The sequence below is a fragment of the Nelumbo lutea genome, chromosome 5 (genome assembly GCF_056320005.1).
Source record: "Nelumbo lutea isolate HS-2025 chromosome 5, American lotus-T2T, whole genome shotgun sequence".
Lineage (NCBI taxonomy): Eukaryota > Viridiplantae > Streptophyta > Magnoliopsida > Proteales > Nelumbonaceae > Nelumbo > Nelumbo lutea.
In genome coordinates, this window is record NC_142688.1 from 47,852,806 (window position 1) to 47,872,268 (window position 19,463).

General features: G+C 36.7%; 1 protein-coding gene and 1 pseudogene across 3 annotated transcripts; both read left to right on the forward strand.

The window, feature by feature from the left end:
* Nucleotides 1-1,671: 1,671 nt before the first annotated feature.
* On the forward strand, nucleotides 1,672-6,643 carry LOC148852211 (dihydroflavonol 4-reductase-like; annotated as a pseudogene). The gene is made up of 6 exons (XR_016099929.1): nucleotides 1,672-1,927; nucleotides 2,033-2,202; nucleotides 4,738-4,884; nucleotides 5,616-5,775; nucleotides 5,857-6,049; nucleotides 6,319-6,643. The product of XR_016099929.1 is annotated as a dihydroflavonol 4-reductase-like (transcript).
* LOC148852212 (dihydroflavonol 4-reductase-like) lies at nucleotides 6,361-18,664 on the forward strand. Of its 2 annotated transcripts, none has more exons than XM_088947732.1 (8): nucleotides 6,361-6,499; nucleotides 8,947-9,003; nucleotides 9,110-9,225; nucleotides 9,331-9,500; nucleotides 16,759-16,953; nucleotides 17,766-17,925; nucleotides 18,003-18,195; nucleotides 18,402-18,664. In XM_088947732.1, the coding sequence occupies exons 3-8, from the start codon at nucleotides 9,111-9,113 to the stop codon at nucleotides 18,556-18,558; spliced, it is 990 nt and encodes a 329-aa protein (XP_088803858.1). In that variant the 5' UTR covers nucleotides 6,361-6,499; nucleotides 8,947-9,003; nucleotide 9,110; the 3' UTR covers nucleotides 18,559-18,664. The 2 variants fall into 2 exon arrangements, with proteins under 2 accessions (XP_088803858.1, XP_088803859.1); XM_088947733.1 differs by having other exon boundaries at nucleotides 9,142-9,225.
* The last annotated feature ends 799 nt before the right edge of the window (nucleotides 18,665-19,463 follow it).

The window sequence follows — 19,463 nt, forward strand, 5'->3', positions numbered from 1 at the left end:
TCCAACACATGTCTGCAACGTGCTATAAGGTTGGTGTGGAATTCGTATCGACTTTCCACAGAAGGTGTCCCATATACGTCTCACAGCCCATTCCAGCCGCGTATTGGAAACACGTTTCCACAGGTGTGCTATGTGGGATGTGTGGTGTGGAGCACCGAGAGCACCTATCTGAATTCGGTGTGAGGCAATTTCTATGAAGAACCAATCTGAATTCATCGACAGGGGATTTTTCTCCTTTTCTCCTTTTTTTGTTCCAATTTTCTTTAGCTATACCATCTCAGTGCTATCTGACAAGTGTCCCTGCTTTGTTCTTTTCTTACTTACTGTGGTTGCCCATTCTTCAACCAGGGCTATTTTGAAGTCTAGGAATGGCAGTAACTTTGAAAACACAAAGCCGAATCCTAACAAAATCGAACTCTTTCAATTTGTAACAGATTCTTGAAAGAGAGCAATAATTCATCTCCATCCAAAGTTTTTTTTGGCAATTTTCCCAGATTTTTTTTTGAAGATAAACGCAGATGGTAGCTTTGTATTTGTACTGTATCCAAGTTGAACATTATGGACCAAGTGCAACCTCCTCCCCGGTGCAAACGGAAACAATGTCGTGCATAAGAGGAGTCAGGAGTGCTTCTTGCAAAGCGCTTTTTTTCTGACCCTAGTCATAATCAGACCCTAATTCAGGCTCCTATTTCAAAGGATTTATCCACAAGCTGGCTCGTAAGGGTCGATGAGAGAAGCTATGCCCCTCTGGTTGGCTCCGTGGATAGATCATCCCTAAGTCGGATTGTAATGCTCATTCCCCTTTGTTTAATGAAAAGTAGTTTGTTTATACCAAAAAAAATAAAAAATCAGGAATAAGATTTTCCTCCATCCTTTTACCCTTTCTCCATGCCCACCAGATCAGTTCATTATCCATCATTCCATCTATAGCAACCATGCCACTATCACATTTGATCCTAATACAGGTTATGCAGGACGAGGGTTCGTCATCCAATATACGCAGCATCAGAAGGGAAGCCTTGTTGGGCCATCAACAGCTACGACGCCGAAACAAGAGTTCTCTTAGGAGGACTGCAAGCAGCGCAGTTACATGGCATTACCAGTCTTTTGGTGTTCTCGGATAGTGCAGACTTGATAGAGTTTGCAACGGCAGATAAACCGATCCAATGATCTGATCATCTCCATCGTAGCTATCTGCAAAGACTGATCTCTTCTTTTGAATATATTCAGTTTGTACATATAAGTAGGAACAACAATCAAGTGACCCATATTTTTGCTTATATCTCATGCAAAGGCCACATGTCAATATATTACAATGGAACTAACTCTCCCCATGTAACACTCGATTAACTAATCCGAGGCTGTTTTTAAAATCTATAGCAATAATAATAATAATAATAAATAAATAAATAATCACACAAATAAACAGAAAGTCAGACCTGAATTGGAGTCATCTGTGATATTTTCTTTTTTTTTTCTATTTTTTAGATAAATTATAGACTTCCACATTGTACTTTGGGAGTAATGATACTTGACGCCCTGAATTTTCATTTGCAACAAAGACCCACCCCAAACTTTTAGATTCCAGTGGGGTGCCATTGCTGTTAGAATTTTATAAAAAAATTGATAAAGTGCAGCCAAAAATATAGAAAACAAAGAAAAAAAAATAGAAAATTGCAAAATATGAAAAGTACAAAAGAACAAAGAAAAAGAAGAACAGGATGCAGCCTGTAATTTCCATTTTTTTTATCTGTCTAGTATTACTTGTAAAGAGCTTCTCTGCCGGCCTTCTCCCACGTCCTTTCAACTAGCATGGAATCCGAAACCACAGTATGTGTGACAGGCGCAGCTGGTTACATCGGGTCATGGCTTGTTATGAGGCTTCTCGTGCGGGGCTACGTCGTTAAGGCCACTGTGCGCGATCCAGGTACTGATCTCTAGCCCCTAGTAACCTTTCTACGATTTCATCTTTGTTAACTGATTTCTCACTGATCAAACGAGGACTCGTTGTTTCGGGTTCTTGTCGTTGCAGACAACTTAGAAAAGGTGAAGCATCTATTAGATTTACCAAAGGCTAAGACCCACCTGACGCTGTGGAAGGCCGACATTGTCGAAGAGGGAAGCTTTGATGAAGCCATACAAGGATGCACGGGTGTCTTCCATGTCGCTACCCCCGTGGCTTTTTCATCCAAGGACCCGGAGGTGAGTGACAGACTCCATTACCTTCTTAACTTTTCTGAAACCCGTAAAGTACTTGCAACGAGTCCAGAGATTGAAACTTCTATCTAGAGACATTCCACCAAAAAATCCCAGATCAAATGACAAGTCATTGATCATGGATTCTATTGATGGTTTTCTTCTCTTCTTACTTTTTTAACATAACCATCAAAGTTCAATGATTCTTGTAGAAGGAACCAGGTAGTTGTTATGTTTGTGTTATGCTTCTATACTTCTTGTTTGGGGTTCCCGGCGATCGGTAGCCAAAAACAAAGATAAACCGAAAAAGGGTAAGAAGGAAGTTTCTCTAATTTTCTTCTTCAAAATCACCATTTCTTCATCAATAGGTGTTCAAATTCCCTAGCAATAGGAAGTATTTATATTTACACCGGAAACAACTAGAGCTTTGAAGGTTCATGAACAGAAAAAAGTAATTGATTTTAATGTAAACAACCCGATCAGACTCCAACCAAAATACGGTTTCTTGAATGATGAATTGCAGCAAACTACCATGCCACCAAGTAAAATTTCGCCAGTGAGAATGGAATGAGGGAAGGAATTAGCCTGACAAATGGGGGGAGAACCACAGAAGGTAATTGCTCAGTTTATCTTAAGAAAATTTGTCAGTAGCTGGGGTTAGTCTCAACTCTATCTTAAGGGGAAAGACAGAGGAGTTGCCACGGCTATCAGTCAATCTATGACACATAAGAGAAGGGATGAGGTAGTTGCCATTGGCTATCAGTCATCTTGCTTCCTAGTTACTTCTGTGTTAGAAGCTTTCTAGCTACTTCATTCCTAAATAAATAACCCTCTTTCTACTTTCAATATTCTCTTCAATACAAGGTGGAGACTAAATCATTTTACTTCATATTCTACTTCTAACCAACAGATAAGGAAACAAAAAAATCTGAAACAAAAGTAAACCAGAATCTACACTCAACCTATTTGCACTTCCATGTATTTTTTTACACCAGTCCAAATGAAATTGGCAGCGCAAATAAGCTGAGCCTTACCCAGAGACAGTGGGATCTGAAAGCTCTACATTGAATCAGAATCATGTTCTATGTAATTTCAGGAATTGGATTTAACAGATGAAGAACATGCAATTAATCCCTACTCTTTGCTAAATACGGACTCTGTATCATTTTATTCCTCTTTTAGTTATCCTTATTTCAATCCACACTTTTCCTCCACTAGTCTCCAACTTTCCTTTATAAAGTGCATATGCATTGATAAAGTGCAATATTCTCTTTTATCATGGTCTATCTGTACTTTCCCTTAAATGCTTCCATCCTCCCTCATTCCAGCTCATGCTCCTTTTGCTTAAAAAGCGTCATTACATAGTATTAATGGGGAATTCTAGCTACAAATAATAGGTATAGGAGCCTCTGGTTATGCAACCAGATGATCCCACTCAAAATATACCTTCAACCAAGGGAGGCTAAATTGATCTTTTCGATCAGGTTCTCCCTTTAGTTTGTTCAAATAGGGATGGCAATGGGGTGGGTTTCTGGAGGGTTTTGTAAATTCTAGACCCTACCTGCCTCCCTAAACCTCCCAACTCGTACCTGCCCTAAAACTTGTAGTGGGTTGGATTTTGAGAATCCAAACCCTCCCTGCACATGAAAATGCAAAACCCCCCCTGACCCTGTCCTCCCCACATTCAAGGGTAGGACGGGTTTGGTTTAGAGCCCACATTTAAATTTTTATTATATATAAACAATAAATAAGTAAAATAAGACAAACAAACAAAAAGATTCTGATATTTGATTAAAACATGTAAAAAACACATGAACTATCAATTATCCTTCACATAAAATTCAAAATATTATTAAATTCAACACCTAATACATAAAGTTTATATGCTTTACAAAATTATGCGGGTCGGGTTTAGCCTAATACCGTACCCTATCCATTCCCATACAGGTGGTAGAATCCCAAAACCCATCCTTCAAGCAAACAAACCCGCCCCATCTGGGCGGGTACCTAGAGTTGACATAAAAAATACAAATCATTTCCTTTCGAGTATTTGTTGTCCTTGAATGGCTGAACAAAGGACAATGGTACCTGACCACAAACACCTTCATCCAAGCAATGTGGAACATTATTTCCTCATTCATATTACATCTTTACATAGCTCGAGTCCTGATAAGCTGCATTTGATGGCTGTGTTGGTGTCTGTTTAACCATTAATAACGCCCTGCAACAGCCATCAAGTGTATATACCTCACAAGGACTACAAAACTCCTCTCACCCATGGCTATCTTGAGGTGTTATTAGTTTTTCTCAGCAGCCCTTAACACAACCATCAAGTGCAGCTCATTTGGCCTCCAAACTCATGCCCTGATCCCAACTAGTTAGTTAGGATGTGTTCTTGAGCATGGGCCTAACTTCAAAAGAAAAGAACAGAGAGATAGAGAGTGGATAAGGCCGAAGTGGGCCTCAATAGTTGGCTGGGTTCAGACTGCAGAAAAGGTGTACTTTGAAAATTAATGTTTATAATGTTCTTGTTCTTTGCAGAATGAAATGATAAAGCCAACAGTTAAGAGGCTGATCTACACCTCATCCACTGCAGCCATTCGGTATGGACCACGTAAATTGTCAAAGTATGACGAAAGCTCTTGAAGTGATGTAGATTTTATCATGAGGACCAAGATGACTGGATGGGTTAGAATCTCATTCCCTTCTTACCATTTCTACTCAGAGAGATGTTGCATAGAACTCTTAAAGTTTGAATCCTGTTGAGCTCCAAATTTGTTCTAGGTGGCTCCATGCAATAGCACACATATTGGGTATTTTGTGATCATGGATCAATAGTGAAACTGGTCATCTAATTTGGTAAAAGGGTTGAAAGTGAGGCAGCCAAAGGTGAAAATTTGAAGTGCTTTTATGGAGGAGTTGCATGGCAAACTATGTTAAGGCACAACCTTATGCTTGAGCTTCAGTTGGGGATAAAATTGGCATCATCCAAAGCCCATTGGGATGCACAGCCCATTTGCAATCCTAATGAAACCAGTACTCCTGGTATGACATTGGATGTCTGTAAGTCTCTTTGATGAGTCCACTGTTAAGTCGTACGGATCTCTGAGGCCTCTTGCACTTAACTCTGTCATGGGATTCTGGATGTCTTTCATGTCTCTAAGAACTAGGCTTAAGTCATCTAGGAAGAGTGAGGCTCACCAGAGCCCAGAACCCATTCCTTCAAGACTATTTCCAAAAGTTTAAAATTCTCACATTTTGAGATGCTTACTTTCATAGCTAATTTGATGGCGCTACTCTTAAGGCCCATACTTCGCAGAAAATGTTGGAGATAAAATTTATTATTTAAAATTTAGGCCTGTGAAGTTGTGATTCTTAACTTCAGCTTATGATGCTTGTGTTATCTTGTTTGTGTTTAGATGTATTTTGTCTCCAAAACTTTGGCAGAAAAGGCAGCATGGGAATTTGCAGAGGAGAATAATATGGATCTAATTAGTGTTATACCACCACTCGTGGTTGGGCCATTTCTCGGGCCATCTATGCCTCTGAGCATTACAATGGCATTTGCTTTGATCACTGGTATGGACCATCATTATCATCATCATCATCACCATCTCTCATTTAATGACTTTAAGTTATTATATCATATTTTTTTTGCAGGAAATGAATATTACTATTCAGTTATAAAGCAATGTAATTTTGTGCACTTAGATGGCCTTTGCAATGCTCATATATTTTTGTTTTAGTACCCTGAAGCAAAGGGAAGGTACATTTGCTGGTCCCATAGTGCTACTATCATTAGCCTTGCAAAAATGCTAAAAGAGAAATTTCCAGAGTATGATATTCCAACCAAGTAAGCCCCGTTTTTCATTTCTTCTTGTTCATGGCATAGATATAGTTTTAGAAAATATGCTGATAAAAAAAATGGTTTTAGAAAAATCTATAAAATTTCAAATGCCATGCATGCTTAATGAGTTGCCTTGCCTATTTCTTTCATGTTTGATATGAACATGAGTACCAAACTTCAAGTTATTGCATCATCATAGCCTCCAAAGTTTTCTCTTCATCTACCCTGTTTCCAATCAAGTAATATTGATGATCTAACATAGCAACCATTCACAGGTTTGAGGGTGTGAATGAAACCTTGGAAACCGTCTCTTATACATCTGAAAAGCTTCTAGACTTGGTTTCAAGTTCAAGTACAACTTAGAGGAAATGTACCTCGGGGCAATTGAATCAGCTCGGGAGAAGGGATTGATTCCCCAGTCCACACTATAAATCTTGTTAATTGGAAAGGCTAAAGGTGAGAGTAGAAATAAAAGAAGTCATTCAAACAAAGTTGGGAAGTGTTTTCTATTGTGATATGATACGATCTAACTGTTCTACATTGCATTCTTGCCTGTTGGATGCTCTGAATTGAATAAAACTACAAAACAAGTCAACTTAACAACTGGACAGAAAAGCAAATACAAAAGCGAAAGCAAATTAAAAGAGGTCAGTTTTCTTTTTACAATAAGAGCATTAGCTCTAATAACAATGGAATGCATGAACTCATGGATAGAGTTGGAATGAAAGTGACAAAAAAACTGGAGGAGAACCTATGAGGCATATCTAAAGACATCATCTTTAGAATGTTATTTGCCTTACTCAGTAAACTGAGTTTGTTATTGGGTTGTAGGCAAATTCATTCCTAAAATACTAGAGCTTTGGGTGAGAGACTGCACCAACAAAGTTGAAAAACTTCCAAAGAAACCTTTTATGAGATAGTAGCAGTTTGGACTAAGAGAGGCAAGAGTAGGGGTGAGCAATATGGAATTAATTGCTTTGTAGATTGAAGCTAATAAGGTTGATACCTTCACCATTTCCTCTTTGTTCTCTTAGTCATCTTTCATATGGTCTCATTTGTTTAAAGAAGGGGGTTAGATATTTTGCTCATTTTCCCTTTTTGTCTTTCTAATTGGGTGGTTAAATTTGTTTTTCAATTTTAGTCTTATTTTTAAAGCCTTGTTTATTTTCTATGAAACCATTTACCTACTTGTGTTGTTTTGATTCTCAAGTACGTTATATAACAATACATTTTTATCCATAAAAAGCCATTATTAAAATGGATAAATGTTTTCTATCATGTTTCGTCACTTTTCCCACCACGTTAGAAAATTATTATTGCACCCGGTAGATGGGTATCACTTATCCTTCTTTTTTTGGATTTTGAGAGGGGGGACAGTTGGTCAATGGGATTTTGATTCCCATTGACCAAGAAACTCATGTTCTTTTTCCATATTTATATGGGGACCAAGGAAAGTTTATTTTCCTAGGTATCACTTACCCGGGTAAGTGATACCCATCTCCTAGGGGGCTGTTTGGCATCATTTCCATTTCTTGGAGCAATGGCGCCACATTGGAAAAAACGGTGTTCCAAGAAACGGGCATTTTTTTGGAACCATTTTTTCATAAAAAACGGTGCTCCAAGCCATGCCTTAGAAATCGAAAAGTCAAGCTTGGAGCAATGCCAAATTTGGCGTTTCTTAGAGTTGTAGCTAGTTGCTGCCAACATGGCAGTGATGTGGCACTGGATAATGTGTATTTGTGCTGAAAACGTTTGTTGGAGCAGTGGTACCAAACAGAAAAAGTTGTCATTGCTCCAGGAAACGTTATACCTGAGAAAACAGTATTGCAACTGCAGTATCGATGCCAAACATATACTAGGTAGATAAATAACTTTTTCACCCACTAGAAAGTTACCAACACTTGAATGAGCTAAAAATGTCCCTTTTAATAATGAATTTTTATGACTAAAATGGTCATTGCCTTATTTACATGGGAAATAAAATAATATGGATAAATGCATTTATCTACATAAGTTTTTCCAAAAAAGCACTTATATGGGTAAGTGCATTTACCCGAGTAAATAATATTAGGGAAAAGCAGGACTTACAACCACTTTCCTGAATGGGAGTACACCCCAACATGCCCGGCCTCGAGAAATTAAAGTTGTGGCCTTCAAAAAAGTTCTTGAAAAATTTCACAAATTTTCGTTAGTAACTCCTGTCAACTCTATTGAAACAAGCAAACGATGAAACGATAAAAAACCAACAACTTTCTCAGCCTAAAAATGAAGAATAATTAGACATTTGGACAAAATGGTAGAGTCATGGTTGAAACATGCCCACGAACGTGAGGTGAAAGGGGGAAGCAGAGGCAACAGGATATCAGCTGAAAAATGAGCCCAACATCTATCGACGGTTTCAGCAGAGGGAGGGTATATGTCCTTTTCTCCTTTAATTGTTCTCAAATTTTTTACAGTGCTATCACATAAGTGCCCCTGCTTCCTTTTTTCCTACTACTTAAAAAAGAATTCTCTAGTGACTATCAATATCACATGCATGTTTAAACATATCTAAAACCCCTTGCCATTTTATCATTTTAAGGAAAAATGATAGTCGCAAAAATATGGAAAAAAAAATGTAGGAAACTATAGAAAATACAGGAAATACAACGAAAAATGAAAAGAAAAAAGAGAAAAATAAAACAATAAAATACAGAAAACACTGGAAATTGTAAAAAAAAAATACAATAAAAAATTGTAAGCAACGAAAAAGGGGGAAGCACGGAAAGATAAAAAAAATACAAAAGAATACATAAATTCAAATGATCATTCTCGTAATTTTATTTTTTACTCTCTAACCCCATTAATGGGGCAGGGAGCGAAATGCTGGAATTTAAAAGTTACAGGGTAAGTTTTTGGCACAGATTAAAGTTGGGACTTGAGAGTTGGGAGAGCTAATTGTGGCTACCCTCGAAGTACAGGTGAAGTCTGAATTTATCAATTTACCTTTTTCTTTCTTTACCTATTATTTTTACTTTATAAAGAGCTTCTCTGCTGGGCTTTTCCCTCCCTGGTCCTTTCAACTAGCATGGAGTCCGAAACAACAGTATGTGTGACAGGCGCAGCTGGTTACATCGGGTCATGGCTTGTTATGAGGCTTCTCGAGCGGGGCTACGTCGTTAAGGCCACTGTGCGCGATCCAGGTACTGATCTCTAGCCCCTAATAACCTTTCTACGATTTCATCTTTGTTAACTGATTTCTCACTGATCAAACGAGGACTCGTTATTTCGGGTTCTTGTCGTTGCAGACAACTTAGAAAAGGTGAAGCATCTATTAGACTTACCAAAGGCTAAGACCCACCTGACGCTGTGGAAGGCCGACCTTGTCGAAGAGGGAAGCTTTGATGAAGCCATACAAGGATGCACGGGTGTCTTCCATGTCGCTACCCCCGTGGCTTTTTCATCCAAGGACCCGGAGGTGAGTGACAGACTCCATTACCTTCTTAACTTTTCTGAAACCTGTAAAATACTTGCAACGAGTCCAGAGATTGAAACTTCTAGCTAGAGACATTCCACCAAAAAATCCCAGATCAGATGACAAGTCACTGATCATGGGTTCTATTGATGATTTTCTTCTCTTCTTACTTTGTTAACATAACCATCAAAGTTCAATGATTCTTGTAGAAGGAACCAGGTAGTTGTTATGTTTGTGTTATGCTTCTGTACTTCTTTTTTGGGGTTCCCGGCGATCGGTAGACAAAAACAAAGATAAACCGAAAAAGGGTAAGAAGGAAGCTTCTCTAATTTTCTTCTTCAAAATAACCACTTCATCATCAATAGGAAGTATTTATATTTACGCCGGAAACAACTAGAGTTTTGAAGGCCCATGAACAGATTGCAGCAAACTAACATGCCACCAGTAAAATCTCGTTCGCTAGTGAGAATGGAATGAGGGAAGGAATTAGCCTGACAAATGGGGGGAGAACCAGTTGCTCAGTTTATCTTAAGAAAAGTTGTCGGTAGCTGGGGTTAGTCTCAACTCTATCTCAAGGAGAAAGAGAGAGGAGTTGCCACGGCTATCAGTCCATCTGTGACACAAAAGAGAAGGGGTACTGAGGTAGTTGCGGCCATGGCTATCAGTAGATCTGTGATAGCCCCCACGCCAAACATAAAATGCATGCGGCCCACAACTCTCTTAGTTTAATTTTCTTTCATATAAAGTGGGAACCGCATCATCTTGCTTCCTACCTACCTTCACTCAACAAATAACCCTCTTTCTACTTCAATATTCTCTCTAGACAACAAAAAGTCTGAAACAAAAGTAAACCACAATCTACAGATTCTACACTCCATCTATTTGCACTTCCATGTATTTACCAAGGTTTTATAAATCGGAGCGGATATGGAACCGTTTTGGGACCGATTCTCAAGTCGAACGGTCTGATCGTCTGGTTCGAAACAGCCCATTCTGATTTAAAAAAAATAGAAAAACATAATTGAAATAAAAAATGGTCAAAAACCGCTACCGGATCGACGAGTCAATGGTTTGACTGCCCAGGTCAGCAGGTTGTTAACTAAATCAACGGTTTTTGGCCCAGAAATGGCTTTAGGGTAAAACAGAACCGAATGCCTAATAAAATTCCTGGGTCAACCGATCCGACCGTCCAGTCTGGTCCAATTCTCAAAACCATAGCTTTTACACCAGCCCAAATGAAATTGGGCACAACAAATAAACTGAGCCTTACCTATTCCAGAGATGGTGGGATTTGAAAACTCTACATTGAATAGAATAATGTTCTATGTATATTCCAGAATCAGAAGAATTTGTAACTAATCCCTACTGTTTGCCAAAGAGGACTTTGTATCATTTTTCTTTCTTTTAGTTAGTTATCTTTGTTTCAATCTACATTATTCCTCCACTAGTAACTATCCTATATGAAGTATGAAGTAAATATCTACATCAGATTTTTGGCTTTGACAACTCTTGAACTTTGTGAAAAAATCAATTTTGACCTGAAATAATTTAAAGGGTCATTTTGATTTTCAAACTAACTTGAAAAGGCTCAATAAGCCCAAAAACAAACAGTGTTAGTAATCCTATTCAATTGGGTCCCATTGAATAAAATAAAAACTATTTGATGTATAAATTAATAAAAGCTGAAAATAATACAAGTCCAACTTAAAATTTTCTCTTTCAAGAGAAAAATAATAAGTAGATCCCACTTGAAATTATAGGTGGGCCTCACTTCAAATTTCCTCATTGAAGAGAAAAGTAATAGGTATGTCCTACTTAAAATTCTCCATTTTAAGAGAAAATTAATAGATGGGTGCTACTTGAAATTATGTGTATCCCACTTAAAGTTTTAACGCCCTATCTCTCTCTTTAGTCACATATCAAGGGTATCTTTGGTGACAAGGGCAACGGAATTTGTATGGACGAGAATGCCAAAAATTCTGATTGGCGTTCCTTTAGACATTGTACTGCATGCAAAAGAGCCAAAATTGGTATGTGTAGCCGACCACCTCTCAATATAGCACTCAGCCGTCGGCCAAGTAGTGACCAATAAAATGTCCGACTTGGTTTCAAACTAGTTAACAACTTTTCCATTTTAGACATCTATAAGGCTATAACAATAACACTTTCACCTGGAGTGGCCTCACGCTCCCCCTTCCGGAGCTTCTTAATCAGGGCCATGGGGCTCCTCTTCTGTCCTCACTGAAACCTTTTTCTAGCACAAGCATGGAAGAACTTGACCATCTAGCCCATCAGTACCCATGCCAATAGGATTGACAATCTTGACCCCAACCCATTTGATCCACCCAACTATCCCATTGCAAAACTCACCCATACCCACCCCTTCTAATGGTGGATCAACATGGGTCAAGTGATCCATTAGGGTCAGGGATAAAGGGTCAGGGCGGGGTTGGTCGAGGGTTATCCATTGACCCTCAACTTTACTTGTTCGAAAATCAAAACATTCTATCTTCCACAACTTTCCTTCTTCACCTCTTTAGGGATTTCTTCTCTGTTTATGACTGATGCAATCGTTAAAGCGAGGTTCAAAACCACCAAAGATTGCTCTCATTGCCACAGTTCCTTAAGGTCGCTAAAGTCGCTATTTCCTGCTCAATGTGTTGTTTCTCGCTCAAGTCGCTACAACTATTATTGCCGTCGCCATTCTCAACTCCCACAACAATGACATCGATCTGTTGAATCATTGCAGATCTCGCATCAGTGGCGAAATGAAGGTTCCCGAATGTTGTTTCCCCTGCCAACATTCCTTCTCCCCGAGCTTTGGATCAAAGATGTTGATGTTGTTTCAATAGATTAACGTTGGCAACGGAACGGAGGAGGAGATCAATGTCGACGATTGAATGAAGGAAAGAGGATAAACAAGGGCAAGTAGGGGTAGATGATGCCAGCGAGTGAGATGGGAACATCTGATACAGAGGCACAAACACAACCATTTTTTTGTGATTTTCTTACTATTTTATAATTCTCTATAATTTTTCTATTTTTACCTGAAATATATATTTCAGGAGATTTTTGTTATCACTTTTTGTATTCTTTTGTGATTATTGTTTTTAGTTGAAATATATAAATTTTTGAATTTTATTATTTAATTTATTATTCTGCAATTTCTGATTCATTGGATAAAAAAATATTTTTTATGAAAATTTTTATCATTTATAAGTTTTTAGTAATTTCTATCAATTTGTGCATTTTTTGCAATTTTTTGGCACTTTCTTGCAATACTTTTCTTACTTTGGGAATTTTATTGTAACTTTTTTTGTATTTTTTGGAATTTTCCTGCAATTTTTTGCATTTTCTTTAATTTTCTATTTTTTAACAAATTTTCTTTAATATTGTTATTTAATTTTTTATTGTTTTCTATTTTTTTGTAATTTCTGATGTTTTACAAGGAATATACTTTTTTCCATTTAATGTGTTTTTATGTATTTTTATTTTTATTTTGAAAAATTTGAATTTTTATGTTTTTGTAATCAAAATATATAATTGTATTTTTTATGTAATTAGAATAAAGAAAATGTAAAAAAAAAAGGTCATAATTGAATTAGAGGGTCAAATTGGTAGGTTGTGATAGATCAGGGTCAAAGTGGGTTTTGACCCATTCTGACCCACTAGGAATAGCAATCGGGTGGGGCGCGGATGGGGAGCCTCTCCCATCCCCGTCCCTACGAAAATCCCATCCCCATCCCTACTAATAGGGACAAGGTTATCCCCATCCCCAGCCCCATGGGGATTCCCATCCCCACAAGGATCCCCACTCCCCGTGATTTTTTTATAATGTCAACATTTTGTTTTTATTTTTTATTTTATTTAAAAAAAATAAAAATAAAATAATTAAAAATTGCAACCATATTAAAAAAGATTCAACCATATTCAACCATATTATTTTTAAATATATTAATATATAGACGCACTATACACATATATAAATGTATGTGTACATATATATACATATATTAGCGGGGATCCCATAGGGCGGGGATCGGGGTCCCCATGATCCCCATCAACGGGGACAAAAATTTCCCCATCCCCATCCCCACAGGGGGAAAATCGTCACCACCCCCACCCCATTCGAGGCAGATCCCCACGGAGATCGAGGAAATGGGGTTTAATGGATTTGTGAACGACATCATTAACATTGTTTGTTTTTGGGCTCATAGTGGCCTTATAAACTTAGTTTAAGGTCTAAAATGGCCCTTAAAATTCTTTAGGGTCAAAATTGGCCTTCTCACAAAGTTTAGGTGTTGTCAGAGCCAAAAATCCTACATATATCTATATAGTATTTTCATGCTTTATGGTTTATTCTCAAATGCAATCATCTTTGTTTTTTTTTTTTTTTGGTCTTTTGATTTTTTAATATTAAAATTGAACAAAATAATTCAATTGGCCAATTACCTTTATGAATTTTAACTCTCATTAACTCTCTCAGTCTCTCTCCCATTTCCCATTAATTCTTTTGATTATCTTTCCTCATTAATTATGTCATTAACTCTCTCCTTCAATAACTTATGCCAGTAATTCTCTCTCATCTCCGTTACTCTATTAAATTGCCTAAAGTTCATTAACTTTATCTATATCTATATGCATATCAATTTGACTATAAGTTTATATACATTAGATCTATTTATATTAAATGGTAATTATTAATAATGATTAATTATATTGAAATGGGGATATTCAATGGCATTTTATTAGGCTAAAGAATCTACTTCCGATTGAAAGATAGTCAATTTTTAATTTAATTAATCAAGTAATTTGCATTTCAAAATATATACTGTTTACTTCATCGAACAAATAAATTGGTATTTTAAAAAAATTGTCTTAAAGGTTGAATAGTTTTCGCTTCTAGGTCACAAGTCAACAAATCTGTTCTTTGGGTAGGATGAGTCAAACCACAACACATCATCCATCTATATATGTAGAATATAAGGTCTATGTATTTTTTTTTTATATAAATATAAGAGCCGAAATAGATCCACTTGTATATTGGGACTATAAAGATCGCAAAAAGTTATCAAAAATAAAAGAAAAGACTCATGGTTCAATTGCCATGATCCAAAATAAAGTCAAATTTTGAAATTTGAGGACAAAATATCATAAAAATAATTTAATTAATCAAAAGGAATAGGATAAATTAAAAACTAATATCAATTTAAAATTAATTATAAAACTAATAAAAAAATATTTAACGATTAATTTTAAATATAGTTTAATTAATTGAAAATCAATTTAAGTTCCATTTAAAAATAGGGAAAATTATAAAAACCTACTTGGGTTTTCTAACAATTCTTTGAAACCCCTATGTGTTTTGACCTTAACAAAAACTTCCCCTATTGTTTTGAAAACACGGTGCAAATACCTACCTTTTGTTAGAATTCCAAATAAAAAATGCTGATGTAATACATTAATTTTTTTAAATACCAAATTAACCCTTAACCAACTTCATTTACATGTAAATTTACTAAAATACCTTGAAAAAAAAAGGATTTGCTTCCTTTTAATTCACTATAGCATTTACCTTACTTTGTCCAATAGTAGGGAGAATTATATTACTCTTTGAAAGTTGTTTACCAAAATAAATTAGTAAAAGGTAAATTTAAAACTTTGAATTGTGTATGATAAATTGATAATGCCTTAACAATGATAAAGGTATTTTGGTAACTCCATTTCTTTCTTATTGAAAAGCCAAGGGAAATGAGGCATTTGCACTTTTTTCAAAACTATAGGGAGGTCTTTGTTAGTGTCAAAACAAATAGGTGGTTTATAAAATGGTTATAAGATGAGATTTTTTATAATTTGGCCACTCTCACTAAAATGCAACTTATATTGTGATCAGATAAACTAGACATAACCCATAACATAATATTTGAATTTGACTTAGATGAGCATCACTTAATTGGAAACATCGTTTTCAAAACCGGACCAGACCAGACGGTCGGACCGGAAAAACTGGGAACAGATCACTTGATCGGTTCCATTTTTCCCCAAAACCGTTGATTTTGGTCAGCAAACCGCTAAACCAGCTGGTTAACCGTTCGAATAGTTTTGACCATTTTTCAATTTTTTTATTTTTTTATTTTTTGTCAGAATGGGCCAACTGTTTAGATCGAACAATCAGGTAACCGAACCCCTGACTGGTTCAGTCGCCGGATTGGTTTTAAAAACCATGATTGGAAATGACATAGAGCCATGTTCTCCATTTTACTCATAAATAAAGCCTGTGCATCGCATGGGTCCTAACATGCATTGATAGAGTGCAACATTCTCTTTTATCATAGTCTATTTTGTACTCCTTTATGTCAAATGCTTCCATTCTCCCATAGGTCCAGCTCATGCTCCTTTTGCTTAAAAAGCGTCATTACTTATTATTAATGAGAAATTCTAGCTAGAAATAATAGGTATAGGAGCTTGTGGTTATGCAACTATATGATTCCATTCAAAATATACCTTCAACCAAGGGAGGCTAAAACATTTCGATCAGGCTTTCCCTTTAGATCAGTCAAATAAAAAAAAATGTTCAAAGGTATAGTAATCAACCCCAATTTAGTTTCAGCAATTAAGGAGCTTATAACGTCCTTATTAACTTACTAAAACATAAGTAAAGAATTTAGTCATTTAATTTAGCCTTTTCAGCTGATATCAAACGGCCCTAATGTAGGTACCATAGAGAGAGAGAGATGCCTTAGTTGACATAAAAATTACAAACCTTATCTTTTCAAGCTTTTGTTGTCGTTGAATGGTTGAATAAAGGACAATGGTACCTCACCACAAACACCTTCCTCCAAGCAATGTGGTTATTTCCTCATTTAGATTGCATCTTTACATAGCTCGAGTCCTGATACGCTGTGTTGGTGTCTGTTTAACCAATAATAACGCCCTGCAACAGCCATCAAGTGTATACACCTCACGAGGACCTCAACACCCTTCTCACGTCTGTGTGCATGGATATCTTGAGGCGTTATTTATTTATTTATTTTTTTATCAACAACCCTTAACACAGCCAAATCAAGTGCAGCTCATCCCGTCTGCAAACCCGTGCCTTGGTCCCAAATGGGTTCTTGAGCATGGGCCTAACTTCAAAAGAAAAGAAAAGAGAGATGGAAACAGGATAAGGCCGAAGTGGGCCTCAATAGTTGGCTGGGTTTAGAGTGCCTCCAAGGCCCATTTTGAAAATTAATGTTTACAATGTTCTTTTTCTTTGCAGAATGAAATGATAAAGTCAACTGTTAATGGGGTGCTGAACATTATGAGATCATGTGTCAAGGCGAAAACGGTTAAGAGGCTGATCTACACCTCATCCACTGCAGCCGTTGGATATGGACCACGTAATTTGTCCAAGTATGACGAAAGCTCTTGGAGTGATGTAGATTATATCAGGAGGACCAAGATGCCATTATGGGTTAGAATCTCATTCCCTTCTTACCATTTCTATTCTGAGAGATGTTGCATAGAACCCTTGGCCAAGCAAAACTATTTGTACTAGAGCTCTTAAAGGTTGAATCCTGTTGAGCTCCAAATTTTTTCTAGGTGGCTCCATGCAATAGCACACAGATTGGGTATCTTGTGATCAAGGATCAATAGTGAAATTGGTCTTCTAATTTTCACAAAAGCTCTGTTTGTTTCGAGGTAAAAGGGTTGAAAGTAAAGCTGCAAAAGGTGAAAATTTGAACCATTTTTATGAAGGAATTGCATGGCAAACCATGTAAAAGGTCCAACCTTATGTTTGATCTTCAGTTGGGGATAAAATTGGCATCATCCAAAGCCCATTGAGATGCACAACCCATTTGTAATCCTAATGAAACCAGTACTCCTTGTGTGACACTGGATGTCTATAACAGTCTGATGAGTTTCACCGTTAAGCCATACAGATCTCTGAAGCCTCTTGCACTTAGCTCTGTCATGGCCCATGGGATTCTGGATGTCTTTCATGTCTCAAAGAACTAGGCTCTCAAGTCATCTAGGAAGACTGGAGGCTCACCAGATCTCAGAACCCAATCCTTCGAGACTATTTCCAAAAGTTTAAAATCCTCAAATTTTGAGATGCTTACTTTCATAGCTAATTTGATGGGGCTCCTATTCTAATTACTCTTAAGGCCCATCATAGCAAATGTTGGAGCTAAAATTTCTTATTTGAACGTAAGCATGCGCCATGTGAAGTTGCGATTCTTAACTTCAACGTTATGATGCTTGTGTTATCATGTTTGTGTTCAGATGCATTTTGTCTCCAAAACTTTGGCAGAAAAGGCAGCATGGGAATTTGCAGAAAAGAATAATATAGATCTAATTAGTGTTATACCATCACTCGTGGTTGGACCATTTCTAGGGCCATCTATGCCTACAAGTATGACAATGGCATTTGCTTTGATCACTGGTATGGCCCATCACCATCACCATCATCATCATCTCTCATTTATTGACTTTAATCTGTTATATCATATTTCTTTGCAGGAAATGAATATTATTATCCAATTATGAAGCAATGTAATTTTGTGCACTTGGATGACCTTTGCAATGCTCATATATTTTTGTTTGAGCACTCTGAAGCAAAGGGAAGATACATTTGCTGGTCTCATAGTGCTACTATCATTAGCCTTTCAAAAATGCTAAAAGAGAAATTTCCAGAGTATGATATTCCAACCAAGTAAGCCCCTTTCTTGATTTCTTCTTGTTCATGCAATAGATTTAGTTTTAGAAAATCTTTAAAATTTCTAATTAATGCAATGCATCCTTAATGAATTGCCTTGCCTAGTTCTTTCGTGTTTGATATGAACATCAGTACCGAACTTCAAGTTGGTTGGATCATCATAGCTTTCAAAGTTGATAATCTAACATAGCAGCCATTCACAGGTTTGAGGGTGTGAATGAAACCCTTGATACACTCTGTTATACATCTCAAAAGCTTCTAGACTTGGGTTTCAAGTTCAAGTACAACTTAGAGGAAATGTACCTCGGTGCAATTGAATCAGCTAGGGAGAAGGGATTGATTCCTCAGTCCACACTATAAATTTTGTCAATTGGAAAGGCTAAAGGTGACATTAATAGAAATAAAAGAAGCCATAAGACAATGTTGAGAAGTGTTTTCTATTGTGATATGATATGATCTAAATGTTCTTCATTTCATTCTTGTGTGTTGGATTTTCTGATGAATTGAGTAAAACTAGAAAAAAAGTTTTCAATTTTCAAATGGACACAAAGAAAATACAAAAGCGAAAGTAAATTAAAAGAGCTCAGTTTTAATTCTTTTTACCATCAGCTCCTACATTTCATTCATTTGTTTTGCAGGAAGATTTTGATAGAATAGGATTCCATGGGAAAATGGGAAAATAAGAACATCAACCCCAACAAAAATGGAATGTATATGAGCTCCTAGATTAGTCATTGGGCGGCAGTGACACTCTATTTGGCTTTGCTAAAAAGGAAGTTGCATTTGATTCCACCACAAGTTCATAACCATGAGCTTAAACAGATAAATGGGGACTTTTGAAGCTAATCAAGGAATGAACCTGCAGCAAAACATTTTTTTTTATTTAGATTCTTAACTCATATCAACTATGGTGGTATTTGGTTTCACTTCCGTTTTCTGAGAAGACGGAGTCCAAGCCACATCAGATTTTGCCATTTTGGGAAAACAGAAAAATAAAATACATTGGCACATGGTGTTTGGTTAGACATCTTCTCAAAAAACGGCAAAAAAGCGTTTAGCCATTTTCTCAAAAAACGTCACTTTGACTTTTTTTTTTCTTTTTTTTTTTCAAAATGTTTTCTGGTATGATGAGTGACATGGTTCTTATGGGTTATCATTTTCTTGGAAGGCCGCAATGGAACCAAACAGCACCATGCATAAACATTTTTTTTCCAAAATCACAAAAATATAATACCATTTTAGAACCAAACGACTCCTATAACAAT